Source organism: Chiloscyllium punctatum, chromosome 7 (genome assembly GCF_047496795.1).
Source record: "Chiloscyllium punctatum isolate Juve2018m chromosome 7, sChiPun1.3, whole genome shotgun sequence".
Taxonomy (NCBI): domain Eukaryota; kingdom Metazoa; phylum Chordata; class Chondrichthyes; order Orectolobiformes; family Hemiscylliidae; genus Chiloscyllium; species Chiloscyllium punctatum.
The window spans coordinates 59,211,400-59,226,175 of NC_092745.1; the positions used below are offsets into that span (position 1 = coordinate 59,211,400).

The 14,776-nt window shown below is 41.4% G+C and overlaps 1 protein-coding gene across 1 annotated transcript in view; it reads right to left on the reverse strand.

Moving 5' to 3' along the window:
• LOC140479349 (podocin-like) overlaps positions 1–6,023 on the reverse strand; it is a 46,286-nt gene extending 40,263 nt beyond the window's left edge. Inside the window, exon 1 of the mRNA XM_072573258.1 lies at positions 5,693–6,023. Coding sequence (XP_072429359.1) covers positions 5,693–6,023 — 331 coding nt within the window. The remainder of the gene's footprint in view (positions 1–5,692) is intronic.
• Positions 6,024–14,776: the final 8,753 nt, after the last annotated feature.

Here is a 14,776-nt window from a genome sequence, read left to right on the forward strand (position 1 = left end):
AGTAATCTTGCTGGATTTCATGGAGAGAAATCTTCTGTCAAACTCAGTGAAATTGATGCTTAGCTAAAATACAACAAGGTTCAACCTCAGCCTGAGATGATGAGAAACTACTTCTCTCAGAGAGTTGTGAATCTGTGAAACTTACTGCCTCAGAGTGCAGTGTACGCAAAATCAATCAACAGATTCAAGAAAGAAATAGATATATTTCTGATGAAATGTGGGGTAAAGGGCTAGGGCGAGCCAGTTGGAAAGTGGAGTTGCGACCTGGGTAAGATCAAGGTTGATCATGTTAAATGACGGAGTGGGCTCGAAGGGCTGAATTACATACTCCTGCTCTTAATTGCTGTGTTTTTATGTTTTACCATCTATCGAGGGTAGTGTCTGCACATAGTCCTGGATCATGATCAGTTGCTTGCTTGGTGTGATCACTCCAGGCAAATATCTGCCTACAGTCTGGGGTGTGGTCAGTGTTCCATGCTGTAGGGCCATTATAAACAGTCAGCAGGATCACATACTGTCAATCACGACCAGAGTCTGGTCAAGCTTTTCCTGGGGCTGTCTGTCAGAGTCAGTCATGGAGTTGAGAGCAGTCAGTCCTGAGGGTCAGTACACTGAGTGGTGGAGAGGAGGATAAGGGTTGGAGGGCAAAGTAGTGGTCTGCACTGATAGGAACTGGGGTCATTCAAGACAAGGGGCAAAGGTCAAGTATATGTTAAGGTAGGGACTGGGCCAATGACAGGGGAATGTCAAGCTGTAAGAGGAGTCCTGAATGGGAGGGTGTGGAAGCCTATGGGAGGGAGAGATTATCAGCAGTGATCATCAGGTAAGGACAGGTAAACTTAGTGCCTGGTGACTAGTCAGCAACTGGGGCAAGAGAGTGGAGCTGCATATGCCAAGAAGAATGCGCCATGCCAGCGATATACTCTGAGCAACCTGTGTTTATCCAACTGTGCTGTTACATTGGTATGATGATGTTGCAATAGTGGGCTGGGTTTTCAGTCAGAGTTTAACGAAGGTGTTAATGTCAGGGATGCCTGTCTACTCTGGGAAGTCTGGTGAATGGCAAGTTCTTCCAGGTACAGTGAGATGGTAGGAAAGGACAAGAGAAGTGCTATTGGGGTGAGCTAGGTAGTTAATATGACAGGCAGCCCATAGTCCTTATAACAAAATACTACAGGTTGATCCTCAGGTAAAGGCAGAATTCTAAATCTATAACTAATTTTGTCTGGAAGTAATTATAAAATAGTGGAAAAGCAGGTTGCACTGGGTTCTGTTCTGGAGTCGTTTGCAAGTCAATTTGTATGCAACTCAGAACATAATGCAGGATGATGTAGAGTCATAGAGTCATAGAGATGTACAGTATGGAAACAGACCCTTCAGTCCAACCAGTCCATGCCGACCAGATATTCCAACCCAATCTAGACTCACCTGCCAGCACCTGGCCCATATCCCTCTAAACCCTTCCTATTCATATACACATCCAAATGCCTCTTATATGTTGCAATTGTACCAGCCTCCACCACATCCTCTGGCAGCTCATTCCATACCCATACAACCCTCTGTGTTAAAACATTGTCCCTTAGGTCTCTTTTATATTTTCCCCCTCTCAGCCTAAACCTATGCCCTCTAGTTCTGGACTTCCCGATCCCGGGGAAAAGACTTTGTCCATTTACCCTGTCCATGCCCCTCATAATTTTGTAAACTTCTATAAAGCCACCCCTCAGCCTCTGACGCTCCAGGGAAAACAGCTCCAGCCTGTTCAGCCTCTCCCTGTAGCTCAGATCCTCCAAACCTGGCAATATCCTTGTAAATCTTTTCTGAACCCTTTCAGGTTTCACAACATCTTTCCAAAGGAAGCAGACTAGAATTGCTCGCAATATTCCAACAGTGGCCTAACCAATGCCCTGTACAGCTGCAACATGACCTCCCACCTCCTGTATTCAATACTCTGACCAATAAAGGAAAGCATACCAAACACCTTCTTCACTATCCTATCTACCAACGACCCCACTTTCAAGGAGCTATGAACCTGCACTCCAAGGTCTCTTTGTTCAGCAACACTCCCTAGGACCTTACTATTAAATGTATAAGTTCTGCTAAGATTTGCTTTCCCAAAATGCATCACCTCACATTTATCTGAATTAAACTCCATCTGCCACTTCTCAGCCCATTGGCCCATCTGGTCAAGATCCTGTTGTAATCTGAGATAACCCTCTTCACTGTCCACTACACCTCCAATTTTGGTGTAATCTGCAAATTTACTAACTGTACCTCTTATGCTCGCATCCAAATCATTTATGTAAATGACAAAAAGTAGAGGGCCCAGCACCGATCCTTGAGGCACTCCACTGGTCACAGGCCTCCAGTCTGAAAAACAACCCTCCACCACCACCCTCTGTCTTCTACCTTTGAGCTGGTTCTGTATCCAAATGGCTAGTTCTCCCTGTGTGCCGTGAGATCTAACCTTGCTAATCAGTCTCCCATGGGGAACTTTGTCGAACGCCTTACTGAAGTCCATATGGATCACATCTACTGCTCTGCCTTCATCAATCTTCTTTGTTACTTCTTCAAAAAACTCAATCAAGTTTATGCGACATGATGTCCCACGCACAAAGCCATGTTGACTATCCCGAATCAGTCCTTGCCTTTCCAAGTACATCCTGTCCCTCAGGATTCCCTCCAACAACTTGCCCACCACTGAGGTCAGGCTCACTGGTCTATAGTTCCCTGGCTTGTCTTTACCGCCCTTCTTAAACAGTGGCACCACGTTTGCCAACCTCCAGTCTTCTGGCACCTCACCTGTGACTATCGATGATACAAATATCTCAGCAAGAGGCCCAGCAATCACTTCTCCAGCTTCCCACAGAGTTCTAGGGTACACTTGATCAGGTCCTGGGGATTTATCCACTTTTATGTGTTTCAAGACATCCAGCACTTCCTCCTCTGCAATATGGACATTTTGCAAGATGTCACCATCTATTTCCCTACAGTCTATATCTTCCATATCCTTTTCCACAGTAAATACTGATGCAAAATATTCATTTAGTATCTCCGCCATTTTCTGCGGCTCCACACAAAGGCCGCCTGGCTGATCTTTGAGGGGCCCTATTCTCTCCCTAATTAGCCTTTTGTCCTTAATATATTTGTAAAACCCCTTTGGATTCTCCTTAATTCTATTTGCCAAAGCTATCTCATGTCCCCGTTTTGCCCTCCTGATTTCCCTCTTAAGTATACTCCTACTTTCTTTATACTCTTCTAAGGATTCACTCGATCTATCCTGTCTATACCTGACATATGCTTCCTTCTTTTTCTTAACCAACCCCTCAATTTCTTTAGTCTTCCAGCATTCCCTATACCTACCAGCCTTTCCATTCACCCTGACAGGAATATACTTTCTCTGGATTCTCATTGTCTCATTTCTGAAGGCTTCCCAGTTTCCAGCCATCCCTTTACCTGCGAACATCTGCCCCAATAAGCTTTCGAAAATTCTTGCATAATACTGTCAAAATTAGCCTTTCTCCAATTTCGAACTTCAATTTTTTGATCTGGTCTATCCTTTTTCATCACTATTTTAAATCTAATAGAATTATGGCTGCTGGTCCCAAAGTGCCCCCACATTGACACCTCAATCACCTGCTCTGTCTTATTTCCCAATAGTAGGTCAAGTTTTGCACCTTCTCTAGTAGGTACATCCACATACTGAATCAGAAAATTTTCTTGTACACACTTAACAAATTCCTCTCCATCTAAACCCTTAACACTATGGCAGTCCCAGTCTATGTTTGGAAAGTTAAAATCCCCTACCATAGCTACCCTATTTTGGTTGGCACGGTGGCACAGTGGTTAGCCCTGCTGCCTTACAGTGCCAGAGACCCGGGTTCAATTCCTGCCTCAGGCGACTGACTGTGTGGAGTTTGCCCATTCTCCCCGTATCTGTGTGGGTTTCCTCCGGTTGCACCGGTTTCCTCCCACAGTCCAAAGATGTGCAGGTCGGGTGAATTGGCCATGCTAAATTGCCCGTAGTGTTAGGTAAGGGGTATGGGTGGTCACTCTTTGGAGGATCAGTGTGGACTTGTTGGGCCGAAGGGCCTGTTTCCACACTGTAATGTAATCTATTATTCTTACAGACAGCTGAGATCTCCTTACAAGTTTGTTTCTCAATTTCCCTCTGACTATTAGGGGGTCTATAATACAATCCCAATAAGGTGATCATCCCTTTCTTATTTATCAGTTTCATCCAAATAACTTTCCTGGATGTATTTCCAGGAATATCCTCCCTCAGCACAGCTGTAATGCTATCCCTTATCAAAAATGCCACTCTCCTCCTCTCTTGCCTCCCTTTCTATCCTTCCTGTAGCATTTGTATCCTGGAACATTAAGCTGCCAGTCCTGCCCATCCCTGAGACATGTTTCTGTAATTACTATGATACCCCAGTCCCATGTTCCTAACCATGCCCTGAGTTCATCTGTCTTCCCTGTTAGGCCCCTTGCATTGAAATAAATGCCGTTTAATTTATTAGTCCTACCTTGTCCCTGCCTGCCCTGACTGTTTGACTCGCTTCTGTTCTCAACTGTACCAGTCTCAGATTGACCACTTTCCTCACTATCTCCCTAGGTCCCACCCACTCTCCCCCCCCCCCTTACTAGTTTAAATCCTCCCGAGCAGCTGTAGCAAATTTCCCTGCCAGTATATTAGTCCCCTTTCAATTTAGATGCAATCTGTCCTTCTTGTAGGTCACTTCTACCCCTAAAGAGATTCCAATGATCCAAAAATGTGAATCCTTCTCCCATACACCAGCCCCTCAGCCAGGCATTCATCTGCTCTATCCTCCTATTCCTGACCTCACTTGCTCATAGCACTGGGAGTAGCTATTCTTAAACACAAGAAATGTTCATATGTCAGAACTTTAAAATTTCACCCCTGCATGATCACATTTGTAAGTACAAGCATTCGTAAGTCTACATTTGTAAATCAGGGACACCCTGTATATCGGACAGGAGACATTATATGTTTAAGCACTCTCATCAATTAAAACCTAATGTAACGTTAACAGCTTGACTACCATTGTAGCCAGAGACTTTTTAAAATTGCACAGATTTATGTGCTAAAGGAGTGGCATCCTTAACTTTTAGGAATTCCATAACTCGCACTAACAGGATGACAGTCTATTCCTTCAGCTGACAGAAATGAGCGTATATCTCTTCACTGTTCTACCCAGCAACTGGAGAATTCATGAGGACCTTCAGTGCAGCCCCTCAGGAAATTACACACATACTTGAAGAGAAACGATTTGCAGGGACTGTGATAGTACAGGCTCACTGGGTGTTGGGAAGAGTAGTTAGTTAGAATGCATACTACTTTTTAAGAACTGCATTTTAACCAGAAGATGCTCTTTTCAGCAATTGGACGATATCAAAAATGGTAGATCTTCAAAGCTTGCAACTGTACGTTTTGAAAGCATCTGCATTTATTTTAAAATTAGTTAACCGTTCTTGATTTCAATCTGACATAAATGATTTGTGGATTTGTAGTGAAAAGGATTGAAAAAACCTGAAAAGATAATCATGGGGAATTGGAACGACAAAAAACCTGATTCCGAACTAAGAATTGTTTATCTTTTTGTTTAAGTGCAGGCCATTGCTCTCCCCAGTTGCAGCCTCTCCTTTTCCATTTCCCACAACCAATTCTTACCTTCCTCTCGTGCTTCAGTTTCAATCAAGGCGATCTGCTCCTCACTCTCATCTGAGCTTACTACATTGTCCACGTCCACCACGGTGGAGCTTGTCACCTTACCATCAGCACTGAAGGAGCTTTCTGACAGGGCTCTCTCATTTCTCTCTTTTTTCCTCTTTGAATCCTGTTTCGTCGTATTTCTCATTTGCATGGTTTTGCACTTGTTCATGCTGAAGGTTTTGCTTTTCGTATCTTTCGCTTTTATAATCTTTTCTGTAGTGGAAAAATCATGTTGTCTTATTTGTGATGTTGTTGAGGAATGGGATCGAGCCCTGGAGTTCCTTTCCATTATTCCTACAGATCCCTTGGTGAAAGCTTAGCCTCTGTGCAAATTCAAGTTGATTTTGCTAATTTTATACTTATGATCTTTGCATCTTTCAAGGAAACTTGGCTCTCCTCCCTGATTTGGTAAAATGCCAAGGGTCATATTTTATTAACCAAAGACCCAGGTTAGTGTTTTTCTAAATATTTTGCTTACGTAAAAGGGAGTGATTGACTGCCTAGATTTAATTAAATTCACCCTCCCAAGATAGTGGGCGTTCACTACTACAGTGTTAGATGACCAAAATGATCATGGACAGTTTACAGTGTAACTAGATTATACAGGAACGGACTGGTGTATGCGAATGATGTAACAAGTATATTTCACCAGATTGCTAAATATTGTCTTTATGCCCATGTGTCAGGGTTTGAGCCAGTGCTGCAGCATTCAAAACCACTCAATGGCTGCCAACTGGCTTTGTGGATGAAGGTATAACACTAAAAGATGCCAACTTCAATATCTGATGTCAGCTGACCTGTGTGCCCCCGAAGATCCTTCAGTTGTGAGCTGTTCCAACAGTTATGCAAAGGTGTTCATTTTTCCGTTCCCTACATTTTGAAATACTCTGGGAGACATTGTCATAGAGATATATCACACAGCCATCTGCCAAGGCACTTGGTTAGCATCTTGCAAACACACAATCATTCCCCATCAAGGCTATCTTCACTAATCCCAATCAGGAAGCCCAACTGGAAAGGAACATTGTAAATTGTTGAACACCAAAATATAGCCACTATTCATGGCATACATAGGTTAGTCCAACCTAGTACAGACAGTTCTGCAAACCCATTCCTGGATCTGCCTATTTTCATATATCTGGAAGTGCTATCATGCACGACCAAATGGGTTTTATTTTCCCCATCAGCAAATCACCAAGACTTTCTTTTTGTTTCATTTTCATTTTAGCTATTAACTGCCACCAGTAAATCACCCGTGTAGCCAATTAGTTACTTACGTGCAAAGCTCATTAAGTGCAACGCATATCATCAAAAGTGAGGGAGGGGGTAGGGAGTGCAGGAAGGGGCTAAATCAAAATGGAGTTAGTTGGGGAGATGAAGCACTCTAACCCTTCTGGTGCCTACTTCTCCAAAAACATCAAGAGTGTTGGTGGACACTGCATTCTCCCTGAAAAAGGGTACCTGGACATGAATATGGTTGTGAAAGAGGGGCAGACAGTCAGCAAATAACACAGTCCACTACCTGGACTTGTAAGTAGCCAGTGTGACTGGGTGTTGGGGTAGACCCCACGAGGAGGTCCTGTGACTGGCCCATACCTCTCCATAATGGCTGTCTGAACATCAGGAGCATAGAGCTGAATTGCAGCCAAAAACACAACAAAAGATTTCTCAAAAAGGGCTCAGATGATGATCTTTGGCTGGGCAGGCCATTGCCTGTTACCAAGGGAACTCAGACATGCATCAGGAGATTAATTTGTGATTCTCCATGGGCCCTGTAGGGGTTATCATACCCATGTTCCTATACTTGGCCCATAGTCTTGAATGTTGCGACATTTCAAGTGCTCACCCAAGTACATTTTAAAGGTTTGTGAGTTTTCCTATCTATACTCCTTTTCATGTAGTGCATTGCATATTCCCACCATCTTCTGGATAGAAGAGGTTTTCCTAAATCATCTCTAGTCCTCCTAACCTACGTTCTAAAATAATGCCACCTCATTATTGACCTTTAATTAAGGGGAACAGCTGCTCCCTATCCACCATGTCCATGCTCCTCAAAATCTTATACACCTCAGTCAGAACTCCCCTTCGCCTTCTCTACATTAAAGAAAGCAACCTGAGCGTATCCAGCCCTTTTTGTAGCTAAACTGCTCCATTGCAGGCAACTTCCTGATGAATCTCCTCTGAACCCCTTCCATTGCAACCACGTACTTCCTGTAGTGTGGTGACCAGACTGCATACAATAATCCAACTGTGGCATAACCAAAGTTCTGTAATTCCAATATAACCTCCTGATGTTATAATTAATACCACAACTAATAAAAACAATTGTCCCACATACCTTCTTAATTACCATCAGGGATCTGTGGACAAGAACCCCAAGATCCCTCTGTTCTGAGCCTCCTATTGGCTTGCCATTCATTGATTACTCACTTGCGTTTTTACTTAGACCATAAGACCATAAGACATAGGAATGGAAGCAAGGCCATTCGGCCCATCGAGTCCACTCCACCATTTAATCATGGCTGATGGCTGTCTCAATTCCACTTACCCGCACTCTCCCCGTAGCCCTTAATTCCTTGCGAAATCAACAATTTATCAATCTCTGCCTTGAAGACATTTAACGTCCTGGCCTCCACTGTGCTCCATGGCAGTGAATTCCACAGGCCCACCGCTCTCTGGCTGAAGAAATGTCTCCTCATTTCCGTTCTAAATTGACCCCCTCTAATTCTAAGGCTGTGCCCACGGGTCCTAGTCTCCCTACCTAATGGAAGCAACTTCCCAGCATCCGCCCTTTCTAAGCCATGCATTATTTTGTAAGTTTCTATTAGATCTCCCCTCAACCTTCTAAACTCTAATGAATTATGCCCGAAACGTCGATTCTCTTGTTCCTTGGATGCTGCCTGACCTGCTGCACTTTTCCAGCAACACATTTTCAGCTCTGATCTCCAGCATCTGCAGTCCTCACTTTCTCCTCAATCTTTCTGCAGCCTCCCCACTTCCTTAGTACTATCTGCCTGTCCGCCTAACTTCATATCATTGGCGAGCTTCACCAGAATGCCCCCAGTCCCTTCATTCAGATCATTAATATATAAAGTGAACAGCTGCGGCCCCAACACTGAATCCTGTGGTACCCCACTTGACACCAGCTGCCATTCTGAAAAAGAACTTTTTATCCCAACTCTCTGCCTTCTGTCAGACAGCCAATTCCCAATCCATACCAATAGCTCACATCGAACACCATGGACCCTCACCTTACTCAGCAGCCTCCCGTGAGGCACTTTTGGAAGTCAAGATAGATAACATCCACTGGGTTTCCCTGGTTCTAACAGGTTTGTCAGGCATGACCTCCCCTTACTAAATCCATGTGGACTTGTTCTAATCCGACCCTGCACTTCCAAGAATTTAGAAATCTCATCGTTAATGATGGACAAGCGAGGTTAGGCTAATCGGCCTATAATTTTCCATCTTTTGTCTTGATCCTTTCCTGAACAAGGGGTTTAAAACAGTGATTTTCCAATCATCTGGGACTTTCCCTGACTCTAGTGATTTTTGAAAGATCACAGTCAGCGCCTTCACTATTTCCTCAGCCACCTCTCTCAGAACTCTAGGATATAGCCCATCGGGGCCAGGAGATTTATCAATTTTTAGACCTTTTCGCTTTTCTAGCACTTTCTCTTTTGTAACTGCTACCATAATCAACTCTGCCTCCTGACTCTTTTTAATTGCTGGGATATTTCTTTCAAAGTGCATCACCTCACACTTTTTAGGTTTAAACTGCAAATGCCATTGGTCTGCCCATCTGACAAATCCCTTTTGAGGAGGTGCCCAGGTGTGTAGTTCAGGGTAGTGTGATTGATGTAGTTTATGTAGATTTCTCACCAGATCCCCATAGGAGACTGAAAAAGAAGGTAGCCTCCTCAAAAAATTCTATCAGATTTATTATGCATGATTTCTTTCTGATAATGCCATGATGATTATCTCTGATTAAGCCTCACCTCTCCAAATCGCATATAATTCTCTCGTTCCAATTTTCTCCAGTAGTTTCCTGATGTGAGACTCATGGATCTGTAATTCCTGGTTCATCTCTATCACCCTTCCTGAAAAGTGGAATTATACTAACTGTTCTCCAGTCCTCTGGCAAAGAGAAAGAAACATTTGAGTAAGAGACCTATAATTTTGTCCGTTGCTTTTCAAAGAATCCTGGGATACATTAATCTGTCCCTGGGGATTTTCTATTTTTAAGCCCACCAAATCCTCCAATTACTCCCAATCCTCCAATTACACCAAATTACTCCCAATGTCAATCTGCTCAAGAAACTCACAGCTCCTCTCCACAAATTCTTTGCTTACATCCTCCTTCTCCTGAGTGGAGGCAGATGTGAGGTACCCTTTTGGTAATTTTCTCACGTTAAAATCTACTGCCTAGCTAAATCTGTTTTTGATCAGGGGACTGAGGTTGGAGTCATTAGTAGTATGTGGGTTTGTTGGTACAAAGTAGTTACCCAGGAGTTATATCAAGTTTTATGCCTAACATTTTCTGTGTAACTATCCAGCTAAGTAGGCCAGAACTATCTGCATGTATGACTCACTCAGAATGTGAGACTTTTTTGGAGGGTTCAGGGATCAAGGAAATTGCCGTTGCAAGTTCAGACTTCCATGGAATCAATTTGTTAGCATTTCCAAAAGATTCTGACATGTATCTCTGACCCTACTTACTCTTTCTATGGTTCTCCAATTTCTGTTTTTTTAAACAATGATGCAAATCTTTTCAAAGAATACTACTGCTTCCAGTTTAAGATTGGAGCGATAAACAGGGAAAGCCACCATTGAATTAATTGCTTGTTTATTGATTAGGAAATCTGTGCACAATGAAGTTAAATGTTTCTCCACTTTTAATAAGCCCAAAGCAAAAATTGACTCACAGCTTGATATTTGATTGCTTTTAGCATGAAGGGAAAAATAAACTCAGTCATGCACTTAATTGGAAGGAAATATGATAAGAATATATTTTTATTTTAAAAATCACACATTGGAGGGCCAGTTTTCCAAAAGTCCTGGACAGCATGTATATCTTTGATTAAACTCTTATGTCCACATTGTTCTATGTGGCTCGGTGCCAAATTTTATGTTCCTGTAAACTATCTTGGATGTTTAGCTACATTGAAAGCATTATATAAATATAAGTTGTTATTTTTGATCAAAGTTACAAATAGGCAATTGGTCTCCAGATCTTCTGTACCAGATTTTCAGTGAATCCAATTTTATGAGCATGTTTTTCGGATCACAAGTGTTATGATCCCAATTCATAGTAATACTGGACAAACTGAATCCAGATTGAGACCTGGCTTGATAGTTTGATTAGGAGAAAGTGTGGACTGCAGATGCTGGAGATCAGAGCAGAAAAATGTGTTGCTGGAAAAGCACAGCAGGTCAGGCAGCATCGAAGGAGCAGGAGAATCGACGTTTTGGGCATCAGCCCTTCTTCAGGATTCCTTTGTTGGCCTTTGCCGACTTCATCTGTCCTCTTCTAGTTTGTAAAAGTTCAATTTGGTAAACACTGAAGCAATTACCTCATCAAATGGGATGTTCAGTCATTTAGTTTAAATCACATGATGTCTTGAAAATGATGTTTTGACCCACTGTTGAAAAAATGAGTTCTGACCCTTAAAAATAATGTAAGTTATATTCCCAGAACTCAAAAACAAAAACCCATTTAACTCTACTTTAAAACCCATGTTTCTAAGTAACAGTAAATTATAATTGAGAGATGCTGGTGTTGGACTGGGGTGTACAAAGTTACAAATCACACAACACCAGGTTATAGTCCAACAGGTTTATTTGGTAGCACTAGCTTTTGGAGCTGTTCCTTCATCAGGCGGTTGTGGAGAATAAGATTGTAAGACACTGAATTTATAGCAAAAGTTTACAGTGTGATGTAACTGAAATTATATATTGAAAAAGACATGGATTGTTTGTTAAGTCTCTCATCTTTGAGAATGACCATGTTAGTTTCAGTTCTTTCATATGTAAATCACAAAACTTTTTAAAAACAAGTTACATTCTCAAGTGAACTTTAACAATTGGTGTCGTGTCAGCCCAGATAATGTATTGAAGGTGTGAGCTTCCTTGTGAGGCTGTCTGTGCCACAACGGTCAGACTGATTCTAATCTAAAAAATGGATTTACAGAATCTTACATAGATTCATGCAGTTTTTGAGCAAAGTAAAATGTAATTCTGCAAGTACAAATTCACCCCACAAACTTATATATGTATGTGTGCACATGTGTGTGTGTGACAGAGAGAGGAGGGTTATGAGTGTCTGTGAGAGAGTGTGTGTGAGTGTAAAGGGGTATAAGTCTGTGAGAGGGTGTGTGTGGGAATGTATGTGTGAGCGTATGAGAGAGGGTCTGCATGAGTTTGTGTGTCTATAGGAGAGTGTATGAGTAATGAGTATGTGTAGGAGCAGTGCTCTGAAAGCAAGTGCTTCCAAATAAACCTGTTGGACTATAACCTGGCATTGTGTGATTAATAAATTATAAACCTTTATCATACAAGGTATTGCTGGCAGCAGAAATGCACTCCACACACACACAAACACAAAGGCATAACTAAGCAATTGAATTTTGCTTAATTTTGTGCGTTTTATACTTCAGATATAATTCCATCTGCCCATACAACATAAACTTAAAACATCTACAACTGGTGTGTTGTAGATTAATTTTTAAATCAAACTTTCTGCTCGTCAGTTTGATTTGTTTGCTATCTATTTAATTACACAAAGGATTTCGAGATTTGTTACATTAAAGTATTGTGATTTACTTAAAAATGAGTTAATGTAGGTTTAACATTTTATTTATTGTCATTTCTGCAAAGAGAAGTCTATGTCAGCTTGGCATGCATTTAATGTGTGTTTACACATTTAATAAAAACAATAATTAATTAGCTCATTACAAAGAGCAGGGAGGGTGGAACCTGGAATTCACAGACCTGACCTTTTCAATGTAAGTTGTGGTGAAGTTACTGAACTCTTTCATCGGGGGCAGAATGAAAGAGCTTTAGGACATTTTATACTGATTAAAAAGGATCAGGATGGATTTCAGACATGATAATATAATACAATAATATTGTAATAAGTTGGAACAGGAGTAGTGATTCAGCTACTAAGCTTGCCCACCTTTAAATAAGATTATGGCTGATCTGACTATAACCTTAAGCCAACTTTCTCCATGAGTGGCAACATCCCCTTAGAATCTTATATGTTTCAATAAAATCACCTTTCATTGTCCTAAACTCCAATCAGCTGAGACATAATCTACTCAAACTTTTACTTCTGTAGCTCAGTACTTTTTGTTTGGTATTAATGGGGTGACAGATGGGGAATGTCTGCAGGTGTTGCCTAAATTAATATGGATGTTGTCTAAATTAACCTCCAAATCTTGATAAACTGTTACACTAGCGATTGTTAGCAAAAATTAGAGAATGTGGAATTGGGAACCTTGTGAAATGGGTTGATAATTAATAAGAAGGAAGAAGAGGGGGGGGGGGGGGGTTCAGAGAGAGAATAGGGATAAAGAGAATGTAAAACAAAGAACTCCGGAGGCTGGAAACCTGAAACACAAACAGAAATTGCAGGAGAACTCAGCAGGTCTGGCAGCATCTGTGGAGAGACATCAGAGTTAACATTTTGAATCCAGTGGCTCTTCATCAGAACAGCTTTGAAGAAAGGCATCTGGACTTGAAACATTAACTCTGATTTCTCTCCACAGATTGCTGCCAGACCTGATGTGTTTCTCCAGCAATTTCTATTTTTCATAAAGGAAATGTATTCTGATTAGTAGATTTTGTGTTCAATGATCATCTCTACAAATCTTTATGGTGTACAGCTTCTTACCATATAAATTCAAGTTAAATTATTGCTTTTATCTGGTGACTTTTGACAATATTCAATAAGGTAATTTTTTTTTGTATAGTCATTATTGTGATGTTGGAAATGCAGCAGCGAGATTTCACATAGCTTAGTTCAACAAACACATAGTCAGAATAACAATCTATTTTAATAATGTTGCTATGTATTGGCCAGTGCACCAGTGACTTGGTTCAGGAAATAAAATTGCCTATCTGAGTTTGCAGATGATATTTTTCCAAAAGCCAAACAGGAAGGAAATGGAAAAGCAAGTTACAATATAAAACAGAAATTATGTGACTGGTATAATTGGAGAGAGCTGGAATTTGTGGTAAAATATGAAGGCAGCCACTTTGGATCCAACAAATTCAAATGGATTTTCTTTTAACGGGGAGGGATTCTAGAATGTGAGCAGGGAAAATGATCAGAAAAGGCGATAAGGCTGCTGGTGAGCTGGAAAAGTAATCAGAGAGGCCAGAGGGCCTGTTGGCAAACAAAGGATAAAAAAATTATGGTTCTGTTAAATAGAGCTCATTGGTCACACATGCCCGTAGCATTGAGTTCTGGACCTCACACCTCAGGATTTGGTTGTATTTCCTTGAGTCTAACTGGTTAAGGGATGATATGTTTGAGATGATAAATGAATTCAGGAGGGCAAGTGAGGAGAAACTGTTATCTGTGGCAGAGGCCTTTTAGGAATAAACTTAAGAATTACTTTCTCCCCTAAAAGCTGTAGATGTAGGTTTAATTGAAGTTTTCAAGTTATCAGAAAAGGGTGTAGAGAGATATGGAATAGAGCGTACTTCTCTCAGGACAAGGCCTCCATCCCAGGAATTAGTCTGGTGAACCTTCATTGCTCTTCCTCCATGGTGAGTATATCCTTCCCTGGGTAAAAAGGCCAAAACTGTACACAAGACTCCAATTGTAGTTCCATCAAGGTTCTATACAACTACAGCAAAACAACTTTATTTCTTTACTGAAATCCCCCTCTAATAAAGGTCATGTGAAGCCCAGAGCATTAAAATGCGATCACACCAAGAAAAACACTGACAAACACTGTCATATACAATTGCAGGAGTACATCCTTCACAGCATTAATGTCAATTAGGTTGGCCCAATTATTTTGAGATTGAAAATGC